This window comes from Diabrotica virgifera, chromosome 9 (assembly GCF_917563875.1).
Source record: "Diabrotica virgifera virgifera chromosome 9, PGI_DIABVI_V3a".
NCBI lineage: Eukaryota > Metazoa > Arthropoda > Insecta > Coleoptera > Chrysomelidae > Diabrotica > Diabrotica virgifera.
Window position 1 is genome coordinate 128,334,822 of NC_065451.1, and position 22,979 is coordinate 128,357,800.

At 33.1% G+C, this 22,979-nt stretch overlaps 1 protein-coding gene across 1 annotated transcript; it reads left to right on the forward strand.

Annotated features, from left to right (window-relative positions):
- Window positions 1–12,808: 12,808 nt before the first annotated feature.
- Window positions 12,809–22,287, forward strand: LOC126891350 (titin-like). Its single transcript, XM_050660528.1, has 8 exons — window positions 12,809–13,190; window positions 13,249–13,452; window positions 13,510–13,713; window positions 13,795–15,279; window positions 15,337–16,671; window positions 16,740–19,775; window positions 19,860–21,515; window positions 21,974–22,287. Exons 1-8 carry the CDS (start codon window positions 12,809–12,811, stop codon window positions 22,285–22,287), a joined length of 8,616 nt encoding a protein of 2,871 aa, XP_050516485.1.
- The last annotated feature ends 692 nt before the right edge of the window (window positions 22,288–22,979 follow it).

The window sequence follows — 22,979 nt, forward strand, 5'->3', positions numbered from 1 at the left end:
ATGATAAATTACTGAATTAGTCAGTATTTTGATTGTATATTTTGAATCTATAAAAAATACGACTATATTAGTTGCAATAAATAATTATCAAATTGATAAGATATAGTGTGTCGCATTTAAGATGAAGACACCCCTATGTTTCGGCTCTCAAAATATATAGATTTGAAATTTTGCAGTCATACAGGGTGATGGTTTACAATTTTTAAAATAGTCGACTGAACTTCAAAGTTTAAACGCGGCCCACTGCAAATCCACAAACAGGGTGAATTTTCGATATGCGATTCGATTTGCTTCGCGTTAGAGATATCGAACAGTTATTTGGAAAAGTCGTTCCAAAAATATGATTATAACCCCACATACCAAATTTAATGACAAAATTCACACTTTGAGTTTTTTTTTCAGTTGTTGTAGTCAGGATCCTAAATCCTAAAATTGGTTGTCCCGAGATCCATCTTGAGACAGCCAAAAACGGTTATTTCGATTGTTTCGTTCTTTCCGCTCAGATATTAAAAATTCTGCCTCTGCCATTCAAAAGAACGACAAAAAGTACACAAAAAAATAATATTTAAAAGTTGGACAAATCATCTTATCACAACCTAAAAATTTTTTGAAAATTTCAAAAATTTTTCCTGGACTCATTTTTCATTACAAAAATCTGAAAAAAAATCTGGTTGTTTTTTATTCAAAAGATACAACTACTTAAATTTTTTCAGATTTTTTAAAGTAAAATTGCGCTTACAAAAAAATAAAACCTAAAAATTCTTCTTTTCTCGATTTAAGACGTTCTAGGACCTCTGGGAAGCTAAAAATTTGCATGAGGGTATAATTTATCGAAAACATAAGTAGCGGGTCTGATCGGTGCGGGGGCATTTTTGACCATCTTATCCCGCTATAGCCTTTTCTCTTTTATTTTCACCCCTGTAATTTATTAAAATAAACATTACAGGAGTCTTCAGGGACTTTCGGCCCTCGGTAATAACGTAATCTTTCATTCTGCGTTTAAATTTTTCAAAAATATTTATTAGTTTTCTCAGGATTCGAAAAAAATGAATAGGTACATTTCACATTGAACATTTTGACAGACGACATTTTGCGCTTATGCCCTTAAAATTTGGAGCAAAAACCGTGATTCAATATTCAATGGACTGAGTAAAAGAGTAACATAATTTACAATGTATTAATAAATGCTTTAATATGAAGTACTTAAAGTAAAGAACATACCCTTGGCTGAATAGGTTTTTGTTTCTGAAACACTCTATTTCGAAGTGGTCTGAACACAGGGACGTAGCTAGGGGGGGGCGGGCGGGGCGGCTGCCCCGGGCGCCAGAATTGGAGGGGCGCCAAACGGGCAAAAAAGTGAAATTTTTTTCCTAGTTCTCTAAAATATCATGACCGATTGGAGTACATTTGTCTTTGCAAATTTAGTAAAAAACAAACAAAAAACTAAATAATAATATAAATTAGAAATGAAATAGATCTACAAAAATAACAAACGCAACGTAAACGTATGCCACGCGAGGCGCGAAGTAGCCTTGCCCTTGAGCGGTCGTATGCAGCCTGCATACGACCCTGCATAATGCAGGGTTGTTGACTCTGTGATTTGCGAGTGCGGGTGAGGTTACACGGCTCGCGCACTAACCAGACAGTCTGAGTCTGCCAGTCGTGGTGACACGTTGTGCCACAGTGATTTAAAATATTGATAGTTTTATATTTAAAACCATGTCAAAAAAACCATCCGGCTCTGAATTTCGTACAAGAACTAAAGAAAGAGAAAAAGTAGCTCAGAAATCTTCTGCCCTGTTATCGTCATGGCTTAATGTTAACGACTCGAGAGGAAAAGGTGAGTAAGATATTTAAATTGTATGGTATTGTAATAAAAACTATTGTATTTTAGTTAATAGATACTTTTCTGCATAAGAAGCTTAACAAAACAAAATGTACCGGTAAACTTCCGTTTTTTCATATGATTTTGATTAAATTGATTAAAAAACTACGGTACATCTTGTTATTCAATTGGTATATTCGAGTTTAAAAATAAACACAATTATTAAATATTTCAATTTTAAGTTGTTTATTTTAATTTTTTTTCAGATGATGGAAGCTGCAATACAAGTGATATGTGTAAGAAACAACCGGAAGCGGTTCAAGAGGAATGTTTAACCGAGGTGGAGGCTGCCAGTTCGATGGAAGTAGACGAACTAGAAGATCTCCCATGTATAGCAATATCATTACAAGGTGATGAAGGCGAAAATGATGCAGATAGTGTTATCCAACCGTGCACTAAGACTGTTGAGGATGACGTTCCTACAGCTCTGACAATGGATGTAGCGCAAGGTGAGCATACAACTCATTTTGATATAGAATTTAAAGATCCGGGAACATGGCCTACAGCTTTATCGGATACAGAAAGGTGCTTCATAGTATCAGGCTTATCAAAGGAAGAAAGTGTAGAGCCTGATTTAAGTAACACCTTAAGAGATGGTAGAAAACTAACCAAAGACTGGTTTACAAAAACTTTGTCCGGTGGCCAGAAGATCCACCGCACATGGTTAGCATACAGCAAATCAAAAAATGCCTTATTTTGCATTCCATGTAAAATTTTTTCCCGCTCTAACTCAGAACAAAATATTTCTGCTTTGGCTAAAGAGCAGGGTTTAACTCAGTGGAAAAAATTGAATGAACGAATTCCTGAGCATGAAAATTCACTCATTCACAAAAAGTGTTTTTGCTCATGGAAATCATTGCAGTCATCATTAAATAAAGGTACTGGAATTGATAGAGAGCTACAAGACAAGATAGCGCTTGAGGAAGCGCACTGGAGAGGGGTCCTGTATGCTATCATTGATGTTATCATAAATTTAGCTAAACAAGGTAGCCCGTTACGGGGTTCTAATTCTAATGAAAGCCTGGAATTTGGGGACCCTAGATGTGGTAGGTTCTTAAATACTATAGAGTTAGTGTCTCATTATCATCCCCAGTTAAGAGAGCATATTACTCGCCACAAAAAAGGGCAAGTGAGCTACTTTTCTCCTCAGATACAGAACGAGTTTTTGGATATCATTGCTGGGAAAATCAGAGAGCACATATTTTCAGAAATAAAAGCTTCAAAATATTATTCAATAATGTTTGACTGTACACCAGATATTAGTCATTTAGAACAAATGTCTCAAGTTCTACGTTATGTAAAGATCACAGAAGAGGGTCCGGAAGTTGTGGAAAGTTTCATTGGTTTTATAACAGTTAGTGAAAAAAGTGGTTTGGCTCTGTCTGAAAAAATATTGGACAAAATACAAACTGATGGTTTAGATATAAAAAACTGTAGAGGGCAATGTTATGATAACGGATCAAACATGGCCGGCAAGTATAAGGGTGTTCAAGCTAGAATCCTAGAAGAAAGCTCTCTGGCCTTATTTGTGCCATGTGTTGCGCACTCCCTTAACTTGGTTGGTGCAAATGCTGCTAGCTTGTCAGTAGAGGCACAGACCTACTTCGGCACTCTTAATTGTCTGCACAATTTCTTTGCTTCCTCCACCAATAGATGGGAGGTTTTATCTAAACATGTCCCTCTATCTCTAAAACTACAGAGTAATACAAGATGGTCGACGAAGAAGGAAGCTGTGACTGTTGTGTATAAGCACTTAGAAAAAGTTGTAGATGCCCTCAATGAACTAAAATCCAGTACACTAACAACACCTGAAACGAAAACAGAAGCGAACTATCACCTAAAAAATGTTAGTACGTTTGAGTTTGTTGTTCTCTCCTGTTTTTGGTATAAACAATTATGCCGCATTGACATCGTCAACAAGCTTCTTCAAAAGGAGGACATCACTGTAGATAGATCGGCAAGACACATCAGTCGATTGATCACAGAATTTGAAGCTCAACGGTCAATTTGTTCAGCTGATGCAGTGAAGGAGGCTAAAGATATTTCAGCAAAGATCAACATAGATCCACACTTCAAAGAAGTACGCAAGCGGAAAAAGAAGCGGATGTTTGACGAAAAAGCAGAAGATGAATCAAACGAACTATCAGAGGAAAAAAAGTTTGAGCTCTTAACTATACAAATTATAGACAGGATTCTTTCTGAACTGCGACAAAGATTTGAAGCCATCCAAAATGTGAATGTTTTATTTGGTTTCTTAAATGGGGCTAAATTTGAACAAATGTCTGAAAAGGAGTTAAAGACCCATGCTAACGAACTGGCTGTTACCTACAAGGATGATTTGGATCAGAGTGAGTTGGAAGTAGAAGTGGAAACCATGCATTGGATTTAGGCTCTAACATGAAAAAGGCTACTCCACTCGACCTTTTGGTTTATATTTGCCAAAACGGTCTCCATGATGCCTATCCCAATATAACCACAGCTTTGAAACTTTTTCTTACAATTCCCGTTTCAGTCGCATCAAATGAAAGAAGTTTTAGTAAACTGAAGATAATAAAAAACTACATCAGGAACTTGACAGGACAACAACGACTAACCAACTTGGCCATCATATCAATAGAGCACAAAATAGCTTCAGCAATATCTTTTGATGACATTGTTAAAACATTTGCAGCAAAAAAAGCACGAAAAGTTTCATTTTAAAGTTTGTTTAGGGCTTTCATTTTGTACAAAAATGTAATTATCATCTATTTAAGAAATTAAATAATTATTATTTAATATCTTACATTGAGCAATTATTTACCATACCTTTCTCCTTTTAGACGAAGACTTCATAAATAATTGTGAAAAAAAGCAATTTATTACTTTTTTGTGGTTCATTGGTATTTAGGGTGGTTGAGTCTTTGTATGACTCATGAGGCATCTGGCCGGGGGGGGGGGGGGCGCCAAAGTCATTTCTTGCCCCGGGTGAAATACAGCCTAGTTCCGTCCCTGTCTGAACACACCCTATAGATTTTATATAAATGTTCCGGTTCTTTTTCATTGAATAGCAAGTCTAGGTCTTGTCTCTGGCAAGCTGCAACCCATTGTTTTAAACTGAAATTAATCAAATTTAAAATACATACCGTTAAATACTTTAAAAAATCAACACAATTCCCAATAAATATTTTTTTTATTGAGAAAATCGCATCAACCTGGAGGTTATTAGCGAGGAGCAGATTTACAATATTAAATATTATATATTTACAAAATTAATAGATTTTAAATAGTTTAACATATTTGTGAATGAACAATTTGCACGAAGTGCTTTTTCTAAGTTTGTTGAAATACCGTAAATTCTTCTTGCTGTGGAGAAAACTGGACAGTCTACAATTATATGTTTTACCGAGAGTTTAACGTTACACTGATCACATTTCGGTTCAGGTTCTTTTGTTATTAAGAACTTGTGTGTGGCACTGGTATGACCTAACCTAAGGCAGGTTATTGTCACTTGATCCCTTCTTTTGGTGGGGAAACATGTCCATGGTTTAATGTTCGGTTTAATATTCCCAAGATTGGACACTGAAAATTGTCACCGGTTTTGCCACTCACTTAGGATACGCGATTTGATAACACTTGATACATCACTAGTTGTCACATATTGCACGATAGTAGAGTCAGCTGAGTTGACGGCTTCATGCGCACACTTATCTGCTTCTTCATTGCCTCTAATACCAATATGTGACGGGATCCAGATGAAGATTACCTCCTTATTACGATATTGTATCTCGATCAGATTTTGTTTTATTTTTCCCAGAATGTAATTCTCTGGGTATATTTTCCTATGGATTGTAGTGAGCTTAGTGAATCAGTCAAAATTATGTATTTCTGATTTGGTGAGGATATAATATATGTCAGTGCCCCGTATATGGCATATAATTCTGCATTAAAAATACTGTGTATTGGCAACTTATATTTTTAGAACATATTCGAGGATATAACTGCTGCTCCCACACCATTTGTTGATTTTAGCCAATGATTGAGTTATTTGCCAATGATTTTTCTTTTCTATGTTTATAGTTGTACTCGCTTACTTAACATCCTTTATTTTATAAGGTTTTGGCTTTTCTTTCCTCAGGTAGCTTTACCTCCGTGACTGCGTTGGTCGTCGCCCTGAAAGGCAGGGTCTTCTGACATTGTTGTCACAAATGGTAATATTGCTCCTGTAGTGATCTTTTTCCAAGTTAAACTATTATTCTTCTAACTTGGCTATACTGTACTGATGACGACTAATGAGTCAGAAACACGTGTCTGCAGTTGCATTCCATCTTTTTATATTGTTAATTTTGTATTCACATTCACATTGCGAGTTATTTGCCAATGATTTTTCTTTTCTATGTTTATAGTTGTACTCGCTTACTTAACATCCTTTATTTTATAAGGTTTTGGCTTTTCTTTCCTCAGGTAGCTTTACCTCCGTGACTGTGTTGGTCGTCGCCCTGAAAGGCAGGGTCTTCTGACATTGTTGTCACAAATGGTAATATTGCTCCTGTAGTGATCTTTTTCCAAGTTAAACTATTATTCTTCTAACTTGGCTATACTGTACTGATGACGACTAATGAGTCAGAAACACGTGTCTGCAGTTGCATTCCATCTTTTTATATTGTTAATTTTTTATTCACATTCACATTGCGAGTTATTTGCCAATGATTTTTCTTTTCTATGTTTATAGTTGTACTCGCTTACTTAACATCCTTTATTTTATAAGATTTTGGCTTTTCTTTCCTCAGGTAGCTTTACCTCCGTGACTGTGTTGGTCGTCGCCCTGAAAGGCAGGGTCTTCTGACATTGTTGTCACAAATGGTAATATTGCTCCTGTAGTGATCGGGACCTAGTGGGAGTTTAGTTCGAACCTTCGAAGTGTAAACATCGCTCCGCTTTGTTGAAGTAAATGTTAATCAATAAGTAATAATACTAATTACATAGTTAGTGAAATAAAGTGAATCAGCATTCTTATCAATTTAAACATTTCAAGTAAGTGACTAGAATTAATTAGCAAAATATAAAAAGTAACAAAAAGAAGAAAACAAAAAGTCATCTTGAATCATTCTGAATTTCTAATATTAATTATGCCTACTACAAATAATTGCCATGCGTGTCAAAAATTAATACCACCGACGGAAGCAAACGACTCCAGTACCGTAAATTGTTCAGTATGTCTAGCGCATTGGCACGGTGTCTGTGCTCGTCCCCAACCTACGGATCTCGAACCAAATACGCTACGAGTTTGGATATGTGAAAATTGTCTTAACACAAAATTGACAAGCGCACATGAGGATGTTGAATCCATTAGATTAAACGCTATTATGGCTCAGCTTAACACAATTCAAGCTACCTTTACAACAAAAATTGAAGAATTATCTGCGCTGGTCACAGCCCAAAATGCAGAAATTATTGCCTGCAACAAAAATATAACTGCACTACAATCAGAAAACCAACAACTTAATAGACGAGTTGAAGTCTTAGAAAAAAAGTTTCTGAACCATGAAGAAATGCACATAGAGGTAATGGAAAGGATTAAACAGAATGTCATCGTTATGGGACTCTCTGAAACGCCTAATGATTTTGAAGAAGCCAAGAACCTAATTAATCATATATTACCCTCTAAAAATGTTCCCATTGCTTCAACCTCTCGATTAGGAAAAATCAGAACAGATGGAAAACCTCGACCCCTTAAAATTGTTGTCGATTCTCGTGAAACTACAATCGATATCATGAAACGGAAAACAAATATTTCAAAAACTGTCTATACCACCGTATACTTAAAATCAGATTTGACTCCAAATCAATCTAAACACTTGACAGAGCTAAGACAACAACTTCAGCAACGTAGCAATGACGGCGAAAAAAACTTAACAATAAAATACGTCAAAAACATACCCAAGATTGTTGAGTTGCCCACTTCAAAAAGATATCGGGAAGAAGAGGGTTCACCACGCTCTTTATCTGAAATAAAAATCTCCAAAGCAGGCACTAGAAATAATATATAGCAACCATTAATTTTGTTGTTTTGGAACTGTCAAGGGTTCACTAATCTAAAAGACTTTGTCGAAGAAAATAAAGATTTTTCTATTTTATGTGTATGTAATAATATAATGTAATAATGTAATAATATAACTGCAAGGAAAAAGAGAGGAAGAAAAAACGACAAAAAAAATTGGTTTTAGTGAATCATTTCCAGGAAGCCGATTATCGAACAGGCATTTCAAAATGTTTAATCCCCGCGACGTTATTAAGAAAAAAAAATATAAACAAATTAGAACAATTTTCAAATACCATTTTAGAGGGGAGTTTAATTGAAATTTGAATTTATCAATACATTTATCAAAAATATACATCAAAATAAAAGTAATGATACCTTACGCAGATTTATATTCTTTTGCAACCTTATGAAATTGGTAACATCGAGAAATATGGTTTACATGATAACTGTATAATATTTATAGCGACTCCAAGTCAATGTTAAAGGATTAAATGTGTTAGGAGTGCTCAAAGGGCAACATGGTTCCCTGCTCGATAAAAAATCGTGGTTCTTGCCAGTTCAATGGACAAGTGGTTCTTGCCAGATCAATGGACAAGTGGTTCTTGCCAGGTTTATTCTGTCTCCATTGAACTGGCAAGAACCACGATTTTTTATCGAGCAGGGAACCATGTTGCCCTTTGAGCACTCCTAACACATTTAATCCTTTAAGATCGACTTGGAGACGCTATAAATATTATATAGTTATCATGTAAACCATATTTCTCGATGTTACCAATTTCATAACGTTGCTAGTTCCATGTACTAGGCAGAACGCACTGAAGATCATCTGATATAGATTGAAAACGTTTTGCAAATCCTTTTGGATGACTTTTAATAGTTTTTAATAAACTTTTTTATACCATTGTACAAACGAAGTTTTTACTTCTGTATGATTATTTAATAAACAAATTAGATATCTCATAAATTATATTATTAAATATTTTTCAACCAATTTTTTTGCTTAATACTGGTAACATAAATCACAAATAATAATTTTTTGTAAATTTGATTTTTAAATTTTATATATAATTATTCAAATAAATAGGGGGTCTAAATTTAATTTAGTAAATCTTATGTGAAAGATTTCCACTTCAACTTTCCAGAAAAAAATACTAAAAACCTTCATTAAAATGTAAATTACCTCAGCAGTTAAAAAAGTAAATATTTTGCAAAAACGACCCCTTTTTACTTATTTCAACAATGATCCAGTCTTATGATTTGGATACTTTCTTGAAAATATTTTTTCTACTCATCTAAACTTTGATATAAAAATGTACATTTTGATTTACATGTACTGTAATTTTATTTTACTAGACTATATGCGATTTTCTTGAAAAAGGTAAATTGGATTTAATTGCCTAATTTTGACCTCTAGAGTAGGTGGTAGCAATTTGAAGTTTACAGGTAAAAGTTTATTTCAACCCCCCCCCCCCCCTGAGGTTGTGCTTCTCCTTATCGCCTGGGTTTTTGTCCTTACCGCCATTTTATCAACTTTGCAGACCATAAACTGAAACTTATTAAATTTTCAAGCTTACACCCAAAAGTTTTTTATTTAATTTCTTGATATTTTCAATAGTTTATGTGGGTTACTTTGCAGGGGGAGGTCTGCCAGGTCATCTTTTCTATACTTTTCATACTAAAATCTATCTCTGAAAAAATTTACGTCCTAATAAGATATCCCTTACTCAAAGGGGTGCACTAGCTCTCAGACTATTATTTTTGTAATCTACACACAAATTTAGTCATTTTTAATATGAACAATTTTTTGTTCGAAAATTGTAGATATACTTTTTATTTATTATTTTTTTTTTAAATGGGAAATTCAAAGCGATTTTATTTTTATGATCTTTTCATTGATTATTTTTTAATGAAAATATAACTACTCATGTATTTTTCTGCGGTAGAAGATAAGTGGAATTTTGTCAATGTTCATGTTTTATTACTGACAACTTAGACACTAACTGTATTATGTACTTTCATTTGGACTATACTGTGTAGGGTGTTTCTAGGGTTGGCAATAACAAGATATTTTAAACCTAGATAATTTCTTTAACTGAATAACATTTTTTATAGAAAACTTTGAATTTATGGATTTTATCTTTAACGAAGAAAATTTATATTTTAAAATGCTTGGAAATTCACAGTAAACAGTGTGTGCTCAGATTAAGTTCACGAGAGGAGAAAACAAATTATTACTAATTTTACGAAAAAATAAAAATCGTTCTTAATATTATTAATTATCAAGAATGACTCTTGTCGTCAACTCGAAGCGAGGACAGGCTATATTTAAAAAGGTTATTTTTATGGAAAATTTAAATTTTTTTTATTTGAAGCTTTCAAAAATGTAACAAATTATTTCAAAAAAACAAAGTTTTCGAAATTTTTTTTTCCAAAAATACGAAAAGTTTTTAAAAAGACCTACCAAAATTTGACTAAAACCCCAAAAAAAAACCTTCAACACGCTTAAAAAACCAAAAACATCTACAAATTTATTACTTTTTTTTAATTTGCCAGATTTTTTTACAATTCTGGTATCCCAGAATCTTACATAAATTCACAATAGGTTAGTTCAATTAATGTATATTAGTCTAAGAGCTGGGAGCGGATTTTGTGCGTGATAAGTAATATGGAAAAACTATACGGGGATATGTTGAATTAGTTGTGTACATGACTTTCACCAACGGCCGGAAACCAGAGTTGGGGCCGAGGGTAGTTATAAGGGGTCAAAGTCGCGGAATTTATTATTTTTTTTATGACGCTCATGATCGAGATAGTGCACCAAAATTTGGGAATAAGTAGGTCATGACGTACCTAAGTAAAATCTCTAGGGGCTCAACGCTGCGTGGCCGACCAAGGGGTGGGGGTAGGGGTGAATATAAAAAATATAAGGGGTTTTTTTCGACGTTCGTGATTGAGATAGTGCACCAAAATTTGGGTATAAGTAGACCATGACATAAGTAATTAAAATCCCCAGAGCCGGAAACCAGAGTGGGGAAGGAAGGTAGTTATAAGGGGTCAAATTTCCGTTTTTTATTATTTTTTTTGTGACGCTCATGATCGAGATAGCGCGCCAAAATTTGGGAATAAGTAGGTCATGACGTAGCTAAGTAAAATCTCCAGGAGCGGAACGCTGCGTGGCCGACAAAGGGGTGGGGCAGGGGTGAATATAAAAAAATGTAAGGGGTTTTTTGCGACGTTCGTGATTGAGATAGTGCACCAAAATTTGCGAATAAGTAGACCATGACATAACTAAGTTATATCCCCAGAGGCGGAAACCAGAGTGGTGGACGAAGGTAGTTATAAGGGGTAAAATTCGCGGTTTTTTTATTTTTTTTTGTGGCGCTCATGATGGAGATAGTGCACCAAAATTTGGGACTAAGTAGGTTATGACGTAAATAAGTAAAATCTTCAGGGGCGGAACGCTGCTTGGGGTACAAAGGGGTGGTAGGCAGGGATGAGTATAAAAATATATGGGGTTTTTTTTGACGTCCTTGATTGAGATAGTGCACCAAAATTTGGGAATAAGTAGATCATGACATTACTAAGTAAAATCTCCAGGGGGGAACGCTGCGTGGGGGACAAATGTTGTGCCGGGTCACAAAAGAAAATATTACACACTGCGAATTAGACCCCTTAAAACTACCCTCATCCCCAACTCTGGTTTCCGGCTCTGGGGATTTTACTTAGCTAAGTCATGGTCTACTTATTCCCAAATCTTGGTGCACTATCTCAATCTAGCACGTCGCAGAAAACCCCTTATATTTTTTATGTTCACACCTACCCCCAACCCTTTATCGGGCACGCAGCGTTCCACCCCTGGAGATTGTACTTAGTTACCTCATGACCTACTTATTCCCAAATTTTGGTGCACTATCTCGATCATGAGCGTCACAAAAAAAATAATAAAAACGGCGATTTTGACCCCTTATAACTACCCTCATGCCCAACTCTGGTTTCCGTCTCTGAGGATTTTACTTAGTTATGTCATGGTCTACTTATTTCCAAATTTTGGTGCACTTTCTCATTCACGAACGTCGCAAAAAAACCCCTTATATTTTTTGTATTCACCTCTGCCCCCCCCCTTTGTCGGCCACGCAGCGTGCCACCCCTGGAGATTGTACTTAGTTACGTCATGACTTACTTATTCCCAAATTTTGGTGCACTCTCTCGATCATGAGCGTCACAAAAAAAATAATAAAAACGTCGAATTTGACCCCTTATAACTACCCTCATCCCCAACTTTGGTTTCCGGCTCTGGGGATTTTACTTAGTAATGTCATGATCTACTTATTCCCAAATTTTGGTCCACTATCTCAAACACGAACGTCGCAAAAAACCCTTTATATTTTTTATATTCACCCCTACCCCCACCCCTTTTTCGGCCACGCAGCGCTCCGCCCCTAGAGATTTTACTTAGTTACGTCATGACCTACTTATTCCCAAATTTTGGTGTACTATCTCGATCATGAGCGTCATAAGAAAAATAATAAAATCCGCGACTTTGACCCCTTATAACTACCCTCCGCCCCAACTCTGGTTTCCGGTCGTTGGTGAAAGTCATGTACACAACTAATTCAACATATCCCCTTATAGTTTTTCCATATTACTTATCACGCACAAAATCCGCTTCTATCTCTCCGACTATATATGTATACTTCTAAATTTTAAAGCTAAATAAGCCTCTTTGAAATGTGTATCAACATTTTTTGACCTATAAGATTTTTTTTAGGTTTTATCGAATAGTATTTACTTATTGTAGAATACGATAAATTTTATTTTATCACTTTTTTGCGTAAAATGGTTCCTTAGTTTATGATTAAAAGAAATAAACACAATTTTTTGGAATTTTTTAATGTGCAAATGTAATGGTTTTAGAAAATGGGCCTAGATGTAACTCTTCTGGTTCTGTAAAGAAAGATAATAAAAAAGGTCAAAAAGATAGTAGTGTTTACGTACAAGAATGGCTCAGCAAAATTGAAAATCCACTTGAAAATTTAAGCAAAATTAATATTTTGTCAAATTCCATGACTTCTGAACCAAAAGATGATGATCAAGACATACATAAAAATTATGGTATTTTGCCAAATGTGACTTCTGATCCAAATATCGACGATCTTTCTGAACCAAAAGATGATGATCAAGAAATACCTAAAGATTATAGTATTCTGCCAAATGCGATTTCTGAACCAAATATCGACGATCTTTCTGAACCAAAAGATGTTGATCAAAAAATACATAAAGATTATAGTATTTTGACAAATGCGACTTCTGAACCAAATATCGATGATCTTTCGGAAACCAAAAGATGTTGATCAAGAAATACATAAAGATTATAGTATTTTGCCAAATGCGATTTCTGAACCACATATCGACGATCTTTCTGAACCAAAAGATGTTGATCAAGAAATACATAAAGATTATAGTATTTCGACAAATGCGACTTCTGAACCAAATATCGATGATCTTTCTGAACCAAAAGATGTTGATCGAGAAATACATAAAGATTATAGTATTTTGCCAAATGCGATTTCTGAACCAAATATCGACGATCTTTCTTAACCAAAAGATGTTGATCAAGAAATACATAAAGATTATAGTATTTTGCCAAATGCGATTTCTGAACCAAATATCGACGATCTTTCCGAACCAAAAGATGTTGATCAAGAAATACATAAAGATTATAGTTTTTTGCTAAATGCGATTTCTGAACCAAATATCGACGATCTTTCTGAACCAAAAGATGTTGATCAAGAAATACATAAAGATTATAGTATTTTGCCAAATGTGATTTCTGAACCAAATATCGACGATCTTTCTGAACCAAAAGATGTTGATCAATAAATACATAAAGATTATAGTATTTTGCCAAATGCGACTTCTGAACCAAATACCAATGATCTTTCTGAACCAAAAGATGGTGATCAAGAAATACATAAAGATTATAGTATTTTCCTAAATGCGATTTCTGAACCAAATATCGACGATCTTTCTGAACCAAAAGATGTTGATCAAGAAATACATAAAGATTATAGTATTTTGCTAAATGCGATTTTTGAACCAAATATCGATGATCTTTCTGAACCAAAAGGCGATGGTCAAAAAATACATAAAGATTATAGTATTTTGCGAAATGCAAGTTCTGAACCAAATATCGATGATCTTTCTGAACCAAAAGATGGTGATCAAGAAATACATAAAGATTATAGTATTTTGCCAAATGTGATTTCTGAACCAAATATCGACGATCTTTCTGAACCAAAAGATGTTGATCAAGAAATACATAAAGATTATAGTATTTTGCCAAATGCGACTTCTGAACCAAATATCGATGATCTTTCTGAACCAAAAGATGTTGATCAAGAAATACATAAACATTATAGTATTTCGCTAAATGCGATTTCTGAACCAAATATCGATGATCTTTCTGAACCAAAAGGCGATGGTCAAAAAATACATAAAGATTATTGTATTTTGCCAAATGCGAGTTCTGAATCAAATATCGATGATCTTTCTGAACCAAAAGATGTTGATCAAGAAATACCTAAAGATTATAGTATTTTGCTAAATGCGATTTCTGAACCAAATATCGACGATCTTTCTGAACCAAAAGATGTTGATCAAGAAATACATAAAGATTATAGTATTTTGCCAAATGTGATTTCTGAACCAAATATCGACGATCTTTCTGAACCAAAAGATGTTGATCAAGAAATACATAAAGATTATAGTATTTTGCCAAATGCGACTTCTGAACCAAATACCGATTATCTTTCTGAACCAAAAGATGGTGATCAAGAAATACATAAAGATTATAGTATTTTCCTAAATGCGATTTCTGAACCAAATATCGACGATCTTTCTGAACCAAAAGATGTTGATCAAGAAATACATAAAGATTATAGTATTTTGCTAAATGCGATTTTTGAACCAAATATCGATGATCTTTCTGAACCAAAAGATGTTGATCAAGAAATACCTAAAGATTATAGTATTTTGCCAAATGCGATTTCTGAACCACATATCGACGATCTTTCTGAACCAAAAGATGTTGATCAAGAAATACATAAAGATTATAGTATTTTGCTAAATGCGATTTTTGAACCAAATATCGATGATCTTTCTGAACCAAAAGATGTTGATCAAGAAATACCTAAAGATTATAGTATTTTGCCAAATGCGATTTCTGAACCACATATCGACGATCTTTCTGAACCAAAAGATGTTGATCAAGAAATACATAAAGATTATAGTATTTCGACAAATGCGACTTCTGAACCAAATATCGATGATCTTTCTGAACCAAAAGATGTTGATCGAGAAATACATAAAGATTATAGTATTTTGCCAAATGCGATTTCTGAACCAAATATCGACGATCTTTCTTAACCAAAAGATGTTGATCAAGAAATACATAAAGATTATAGTATTTTGCCAAATGCGATTTCTGAACCAAATATCGACGATCTTTCCGAACCAAAAGATGTTGATCAAGAAATACATAAAGATTATAGTATTTTGACAAATGCGATTTCTGAACCAAATATCGATGATCTTTCTGAACCAAAAGATGGTGATCAAGAAATACATAAAGATTATAGTATTTTGCCAAATGCGATTTCTGAACCAAATATCGACGATCTTTCTGAACCAATAGGTGTTGATCAGGAAATACATAAAGCTTATAGTATTTTGCCAAATGCGACTTCTGAACAAAATATCGATGATCTTTATGAACCAAAAGATGTTGATCAAGAAATACATAAAGATTATAGTATTTTGCTAAATGCGAGTTCTGAACCAAATATCGATGATCTTTCTGAACCAAAAGATGTTGATCAAGAAATACCTAAAGATTATAGTATTTTGCCAAATGCGACTTCTGAACCAAATATCGATGATCTTTCTGAACCAAAAGATGTTGATCAAGAAATACATAAAGATTATAGTATTTCGCTAAATGCGATTTCTGAACCAAATATCGATGATCTTTCTGAACCAAAAGGCGATGGTCAAAAAATACATAAAGATTATAGTATTTTGCCAAATGCGACTTCTGAACCAAATATCGATGATCTTTCTGAACCAAAAGATGTTGATCAAGAAATACATAAAGATTATAGTATTTTGCCAAATGCGACTTCTGAACCAAATATCGATAATCTTTCTGAACCAAAAGATGTTGATCAAGAAATACATAAAGATTATAGTATTTCGCTAAATGCGATTTCTGAACCAAATATCGATGATCTTTCTGAACCAAAAGGCGATGGTCAAAAAATACATAAAGATTATAGTATTTTGCCAAATGCGAGTTCTGAACCAAATATCGATGATCTTTCTGAACCAAAAGATGTTGATCAAGAAATACCTAAAGATTATAGTATTTTGCCAAATCCGATTTCTGAACCAAATATCGACGATCTTTCTGAACCAATAGGTGTTGATCAGGAAATACATAAAGCTTATAGTATTTTGCCAAATGCGACTTCTGAACAAAATATCGATGATCTTTCTGAACCAAAAGATGTTGATCAAGAAATACATAAAGATTATAGTATTTTGCTAAATGCGAGTTCTGAACCAAATATCGATGATCTTTCTGAACCAAAAGATGTTGATCAAGAAATACCTAAAGATTATAGTATTTTGCCAAATCCGATTTCTGAACCAAATATCGACAATCTTTCTGAACCAATAGGTGTTGATCAGGAAATACATAAAGATTATAGTATTTTGCCAAATGCGACTTCTGAACAAAATATCGATGATTTTCTGAACCAAAATATGTTGATCAAGAAATACATAAAAATTATAGTATTTTGCTAAATGCCATTTCTGAACCAAAGTTCGATGATCCTTCTGAACCAAAAGGCGATGATCAAAAAATACATAAAGATTATAGTATTTTGCCAAATGCGACTTCTGAACCAAATATCGATGATCTTTCTGAACCAAAAGATGTTGATAAAGAAATACATAAAGATTATAGTATTTCGCTAAATGCGATTTCTGAACCAAATATCGATGATCTTTCTGAACCAAAAGATGTTGATCAAGAAATACATAAAGATTATAGTATTTCGCTAAATGCGGTTTCTGAACCAAATATCGATGATCTTTCTGAACCAAAAGGCGATGGTCAAAAAATACATAAAGATTATAGTATTTTGCCAAATGCGACTTCTGAACCAAATATCGATGATCTTTCTGAACCAAAAGATGTTGATCAAGAAATAGATAAAGATTATAGTATTTTGCCAAATGCGACTTCTGAACAAAATATCGATGATCTTTCTGAACCAAAAGATGTTGATCAAGAAATACATAAAGATTATAGTATTTTGCTAAATGCGAGTTCTGAACCAAATATCGATGATCTTTCTGAACCAAAAGATGTTGATCAAGAAATACCTAAAGATTATAGTATTTTGCCAAATCCGATTTCTGAAGCAAATATCGACGATCTTTCTGAACCAATAGGTGTTGATCAGGAAATACATAAAGATTATAGTATTTTGCCAAATGCGACTTCTGAACAAAATATCGATGATCTTTCTGAACCAAAAGATGTTGATCAAGAAATACATAAAAATTATAGTATTTTGCTAAATGCGATTTCTGAACCAAAGTTCGATGATCTTTCTGAACCAAAAGGCGATGATCAAAAAATACATAAAGATTATAGTATTTTGCCAAATGCGACTTCTGAACCAAATATCGATGATCTTTCTGAACCAAAAGATGTTGATAAAGAAATACCTAAAGATTATAGTATTTTGCCAAATGCGACTTCTGAACCAAATATCGATGATCTTTCTGAATCAAAAGATGTTGATCAAGAAATACATAAAGATTATAGTATTTCGCTAAATGCGATTTCTGAACCAAATATCGATGATCTTTCTGAACCAAAAGGCGATGGTCAAAAAATACATAAAGATTATAGTATTTTGCCAAATGCGACTTCTGAACCAAATATCGATGATCTTTCTGAACCAAAAGATGTTGATCAAGAAATACATAAAGATTATAGTATTTTGCCAAATGCGACTTCTGAACAAAATATCGATGATCTTTCTGAACCAAAAGATGTTGATCAAGAAATACATAAAGATTATAGTATTTTGCCAAATGCGACTTCTGAACCAAATATCGATGATCTTTCTGAACCAAAAGATGTTGATCAAGAAATACATAAAGATTATAGTATTTCGCTAAATGCGATTTCTGAACCAAATATCGATGATCTTTCTGAACCAAAAGGCGATGGTCAAAAAATACATAAAGATTATAGTATTTTGCCAAATGCGAGTTCTGAACCAAATATCAATGATCTTTCTGAACCAAAAGATGTTGATCAAGAAATACCTAAAGATTATAGTATTTTGCCAAATCCGATTTCTGAACCAAATATCGACGATCTTTCTGAACCAATAGGTGTTTATCAGGAAATACATAAAGCTTATAGTATTTTGCCAAATGCGACTTCTGAACAAAATATCGATGATCTTTCTGAACCAAAAGATGTTGATCAAGAGATACATAAAGATCATAGTATTTTGCTAAATGCGAGTTCTGAACCAAATATCGATGATCTTTCTGAACCAAAAGATGTTGATCAAGAAATACCTAAAGATTATAGTATTTTGCCAAATCCGATTTCTGAACCAAATATCGACGATCTTTCTGAACCAATAGGTGTTGATCAGGAAATACATAAAGATTATAGTATTTTGCCAAATGCGACTTCTGAACAAAATATCGATGATCATTCTGAACCAAAAGATGTTGATCAAGAAATACATAAAAATTATAGTATTTTGCTAAATGAGATTTCTGAACCAAAGTTCGATGATCTTTCTGAACCAAAAGGCGATGATCAAAAAATACATAAAGATTATAGTATTTTGCCAAATGCGACTTCTGAACCAAATATCGATGATCTTTCTGAACCAAAAGATGTTGATAAAGAAATACATAAAGATTATAGTATTTTGCTAAATGCGATTTCTGAACCAAATATCGATGATCTTTCTGAACCAAAAGGCGATGGTCAAAAAATACATAAAGATTATAGTATTTTGCCAAATGCGAGTTCTGAACCAAATATCGACGATCTTTCTGAACCAAAAGATGTTGATCAAGAAATACCTAAAGATTATAGTGTTTTGCCAAATGCGATTTCTGAACCAAATATCGACGATCTTTCTGAACCAAAAGATGTTGATCAAGAAATACCTAAAGATTATAGTATTTTGCCAAATGCGATTTCTGAACCAAATATCGACGATCTTTCTGAACCTAAAGATGTTGATCAAGAAATACATAAAGATTATAGTATTTTGCCAAATGCGACTTCTGAACCAAATATCGATGATCTTTCTGAACCAAAAGATGTTGATCAAGAAATACATAAAGATTATAGTAGTTTGCCAAATGCGATTTCTGAACCAAATATCGATGATCTTTCTGAACCAATAGATGGTGATCAAGAAATACATAAAGATTATAGTATTTTGCCAAATGTGATTTCTAAACCAAATATCGATGATCTTTCTAAACCAAAAGATGGTGATCAAGAAATACATAAAGATTATAGTATTTTGCCAAATGCGATTTCTGAACCAAATATCGACGATCTTTCTGAACCAAAAGATGTTGATCAAGAAATACATAAAGATTATAGTATATTGCCAAATGCAACTTGTGAACCAAATATCGATGATCTTTCTGAACCAAAAGATGTTGATCAAGAAATACATAAAGATTATAGTATTTTGCCAGATGCGATTTCTGAACCAAATATCGATGATCTTTCTGAACCAAAAGATAGTGATTAAGAAATACATAAAAATTATGGTATTTTGGCAAATGTGACTTCTGATCCAAATATCAACGATCTTTCTGAACCAAAAGATGATGATCAAGAAATACCTAAAGATTATAGTATTCTGCCAAATGCGATTTCTGAACCAAATATTGACGATCTTTCTGAACCAAAAGATGTTGATCAAGAAATACATAAAGATTATAGTATTTTGCCAAATGCAACTTCTGAACCAAATATCGATGATCTTTCTGAACCAAAAGATGTTGATCAAGAAATACTTAAAGATTATAGTATTTTGCCAAATGCGATTTCTGAACCAAATATCGACGATCTTTCTGAACCAAAAGATGTTGATCAAGATATACATAAAGATTATAGTATTTTGCGAAATGCGACTTCTGAACCAAATATCGATGATCTTTCTGAACCAAAAGATGTTGATCAAGAAATACATAAAGATTATAGTATTTTGCCAAATGTGATTTCTGAACCAAATATCGACGATCTTTCTGAACCAAAAGATGTTGATCAAGAAATACATAAAGATTATAGTATTTTGCCAAATGCGACTTCTGAACCAAATATCGATGATCTTTCTGAACCAAAAGATGGTGATCAAGAAATACATAAAGATTATAGTATTTTGCTAAATGCGATTTCTGAACCAAATATCGACGATCTTTCTGAACCAAAAGATGTTGATCACGAAATACATAAAGATTATAGTATTTTGCTAAATGCGATTTTTGAACCAAATATCGATGATCTTTCTGAACCCAAAGGCGATGGTCAAAAAATACATAAAGATTATAGTATTTTGCCAAATGTGAGTTCTGAACCAAATATCGATGATCTTTCTGAACCAAAAGATGTTGATCAAGAAATACCTAAAGATTATAGTATTTTGCCAAATGCGATTTCTGAACCAAATATCGATGATCTTTCTGAACCAAAAAATGGTGGTCAAGAAATACATAAAGAATATAGTATTTTGCCAAATGCGATTTCTGAACCAAATATCGATGATCTTTCTGAACCAAAAGATGGTGATCAAGAAATACATAAAGATTATAATATTTTGCCAAATGCGATTTCTGAACCAAATATCGAAGATCTTTCTGAACCAAAAGATGTTGATCAAGAAATACATAAAGATTATAGTATTTTGCCAAATGCGATTTCTGAACCAAATATCGATGATCTTTCTGAACCAAAAGATGTTGATCAAGAAATACATAAAGATTATAGTATTTTGCCAAATGCGACTTCTGAACCAAATATCGATGAGCTTTCTGAACCAAAAGATGTTGATCAAGAAATACATAAAGATTATAGTATTTTGCCAAATGCGATTTCTGAACCAAATATCGATGATCTTTCTGAACCAAAAGATGGTGATAAAGAAATACATAAATATTATAGTATTTTGCCAAATGCGATTTCTGAACCAAATATCGATGATCTTTCTGAACCAAAAGATGGTGATCAAGAAATACATAAATATTATAGTATTTTGCCAAATGCGATTTCTGAACCAAATATCGATGATCTTTCTGAACCAAAAGATGTTGATGAAGAAATACATAAAGATTATAGTATTTTGCCAAATGAGACTTCTGAACCAAATATCGATGATCTTTCTGAACCAAAAGATGTTGATCAAGAAATACATAAAGATTATAGTATTTTGCCAAATGCGATTTCTGAACCAAATATCGATGATCTTTCTGAACCAAAAGATGGTGATCAAGAAATACATAAAGATTATAACGAGCGATCCAAAATTATTGGGATCAAAGCTAGCCGTGCAAAAAATTACGTATGTCCTCTTTGAATCTGAATTTATATCATTGGTTTATCAATTAATTTTGATTAACATTATAAAACATAAAAAATCAGTCAAAACCTTTAACACAGAACTTTAGTCAAAAATAAAAAGAAGTAACAAAATTATAAGTAACAATAATAAATAAAATCAAACAACCAACATCTCTACATAAGCTAACTTTTCTTGAAGTTGACGTACACTGCAAAATTGACGTAAACTGGTAAATATATCTGAATTAAGAATGGACATACACTGTATAGCTATCTCTGTCGTTCAGAGCCACCTATGGTGACAATAATTTTGGATCACACGTTAGTATTTTGCCAAATGCGATTTCTGAACCAAATATCGATGATCTTTCTGAACCAAAAGATGTTGATCAAGAAATACATAAAGATTATAGTATTTTGCCAAATGCGACTTTTGAACCAAATATCGATGATCTTTCTGAACCAAAAGATGTTGATCAAGAAATACATAAAGATTATAGTATTTTGCCAAATGCGATTTGTGAACCAAATATCGATGATCTTTCTGAACCAAAAGATGGTGATCAAGAAATAAATAACGATTATAGTATTTTGCTAAATGCGATTTCTGAACCAAATATCGATGATCTTTCTGAACCAAAAGGCGATGATCAAAAAATACATAAAGGTTATAGTATTTTGACAAATGTGATTTAAATATGTGCTAAAGATTAATATACATGTAATAATGTTTTTAACCATCAAACTTTTGGTGAATAAAAAACTCAATTGTGTTTCTCTCTGTAAGAAAAAGGAACTTTATTATTTTATGTACAATATTAACGATTTACAAAAACGTTACCTGTAAGAAAAAGAAACAACATTTAAAGCTTATATTCTAGATTTTAGTTTATAATGCTCAGCAGGTAACAAATATTTCAATCATCGAAATTAATTAATTGTCACTGTCAAAACACCTCACACGTCATAAGTCAACATAAAAATAAAAAGAAGAACTTAATGTTTTGACAGTGGCGTAACAAAATGAGAATATAAATAAATATTAAAAGAAAAGCTATTAAAGAAAAACAATAGTTTTTCTTTACATCTCCCCCCCCTTAGAGAGTTTCAAAACAAAAATTTAACTTTCACTAAATATTTTCTTTCAATACTGGAGTAAGTTTAGTTATATGGAAGAGGTTTGATTCTGTTTTCCTATGCCCAGTATCAACTTCGTAAATTGAATTGGAAATCTTCTTTTGTATTTTGTATGGTCCAATCCTTAATTCGTCCAACTTTTTTCTATTTAGACGGTTACCGTTCTCCACATATACTAAATCCCCAATGTTCAAATCAATTTCCTTCCTATGTCGATCGAACTGCTTTTTATTATAATCATGTGATTTTTT

What these genes read in the sequence shown, in the direction of transcription:
- LOC126891350 (XM_050660528.1), top strand. Translation starts at nt 12,809, where the DNA reads ATGGTTTTAGAAAATGGGCCTAGATGTAACTCTTCTGGTTCTGTAAAG. An exon ending in AGAAATACATAAAGATTATA is followed by an intron (nt 13,453 to 13,509) that starts GTATTTTGCCAA and finishes CTTAACCAAAAG; the next exon opens with ATGTTGATCAAGAAATACAT. An exon ending in TCTTTCTGAACCAAAAGATG is followed by an intron (nt 21,516 to 21,973) that starts GTGATCAAGAAA and finishes CTGAACCAAAAG; the next exon opens with ATGTTGATCAAGAAATACAT.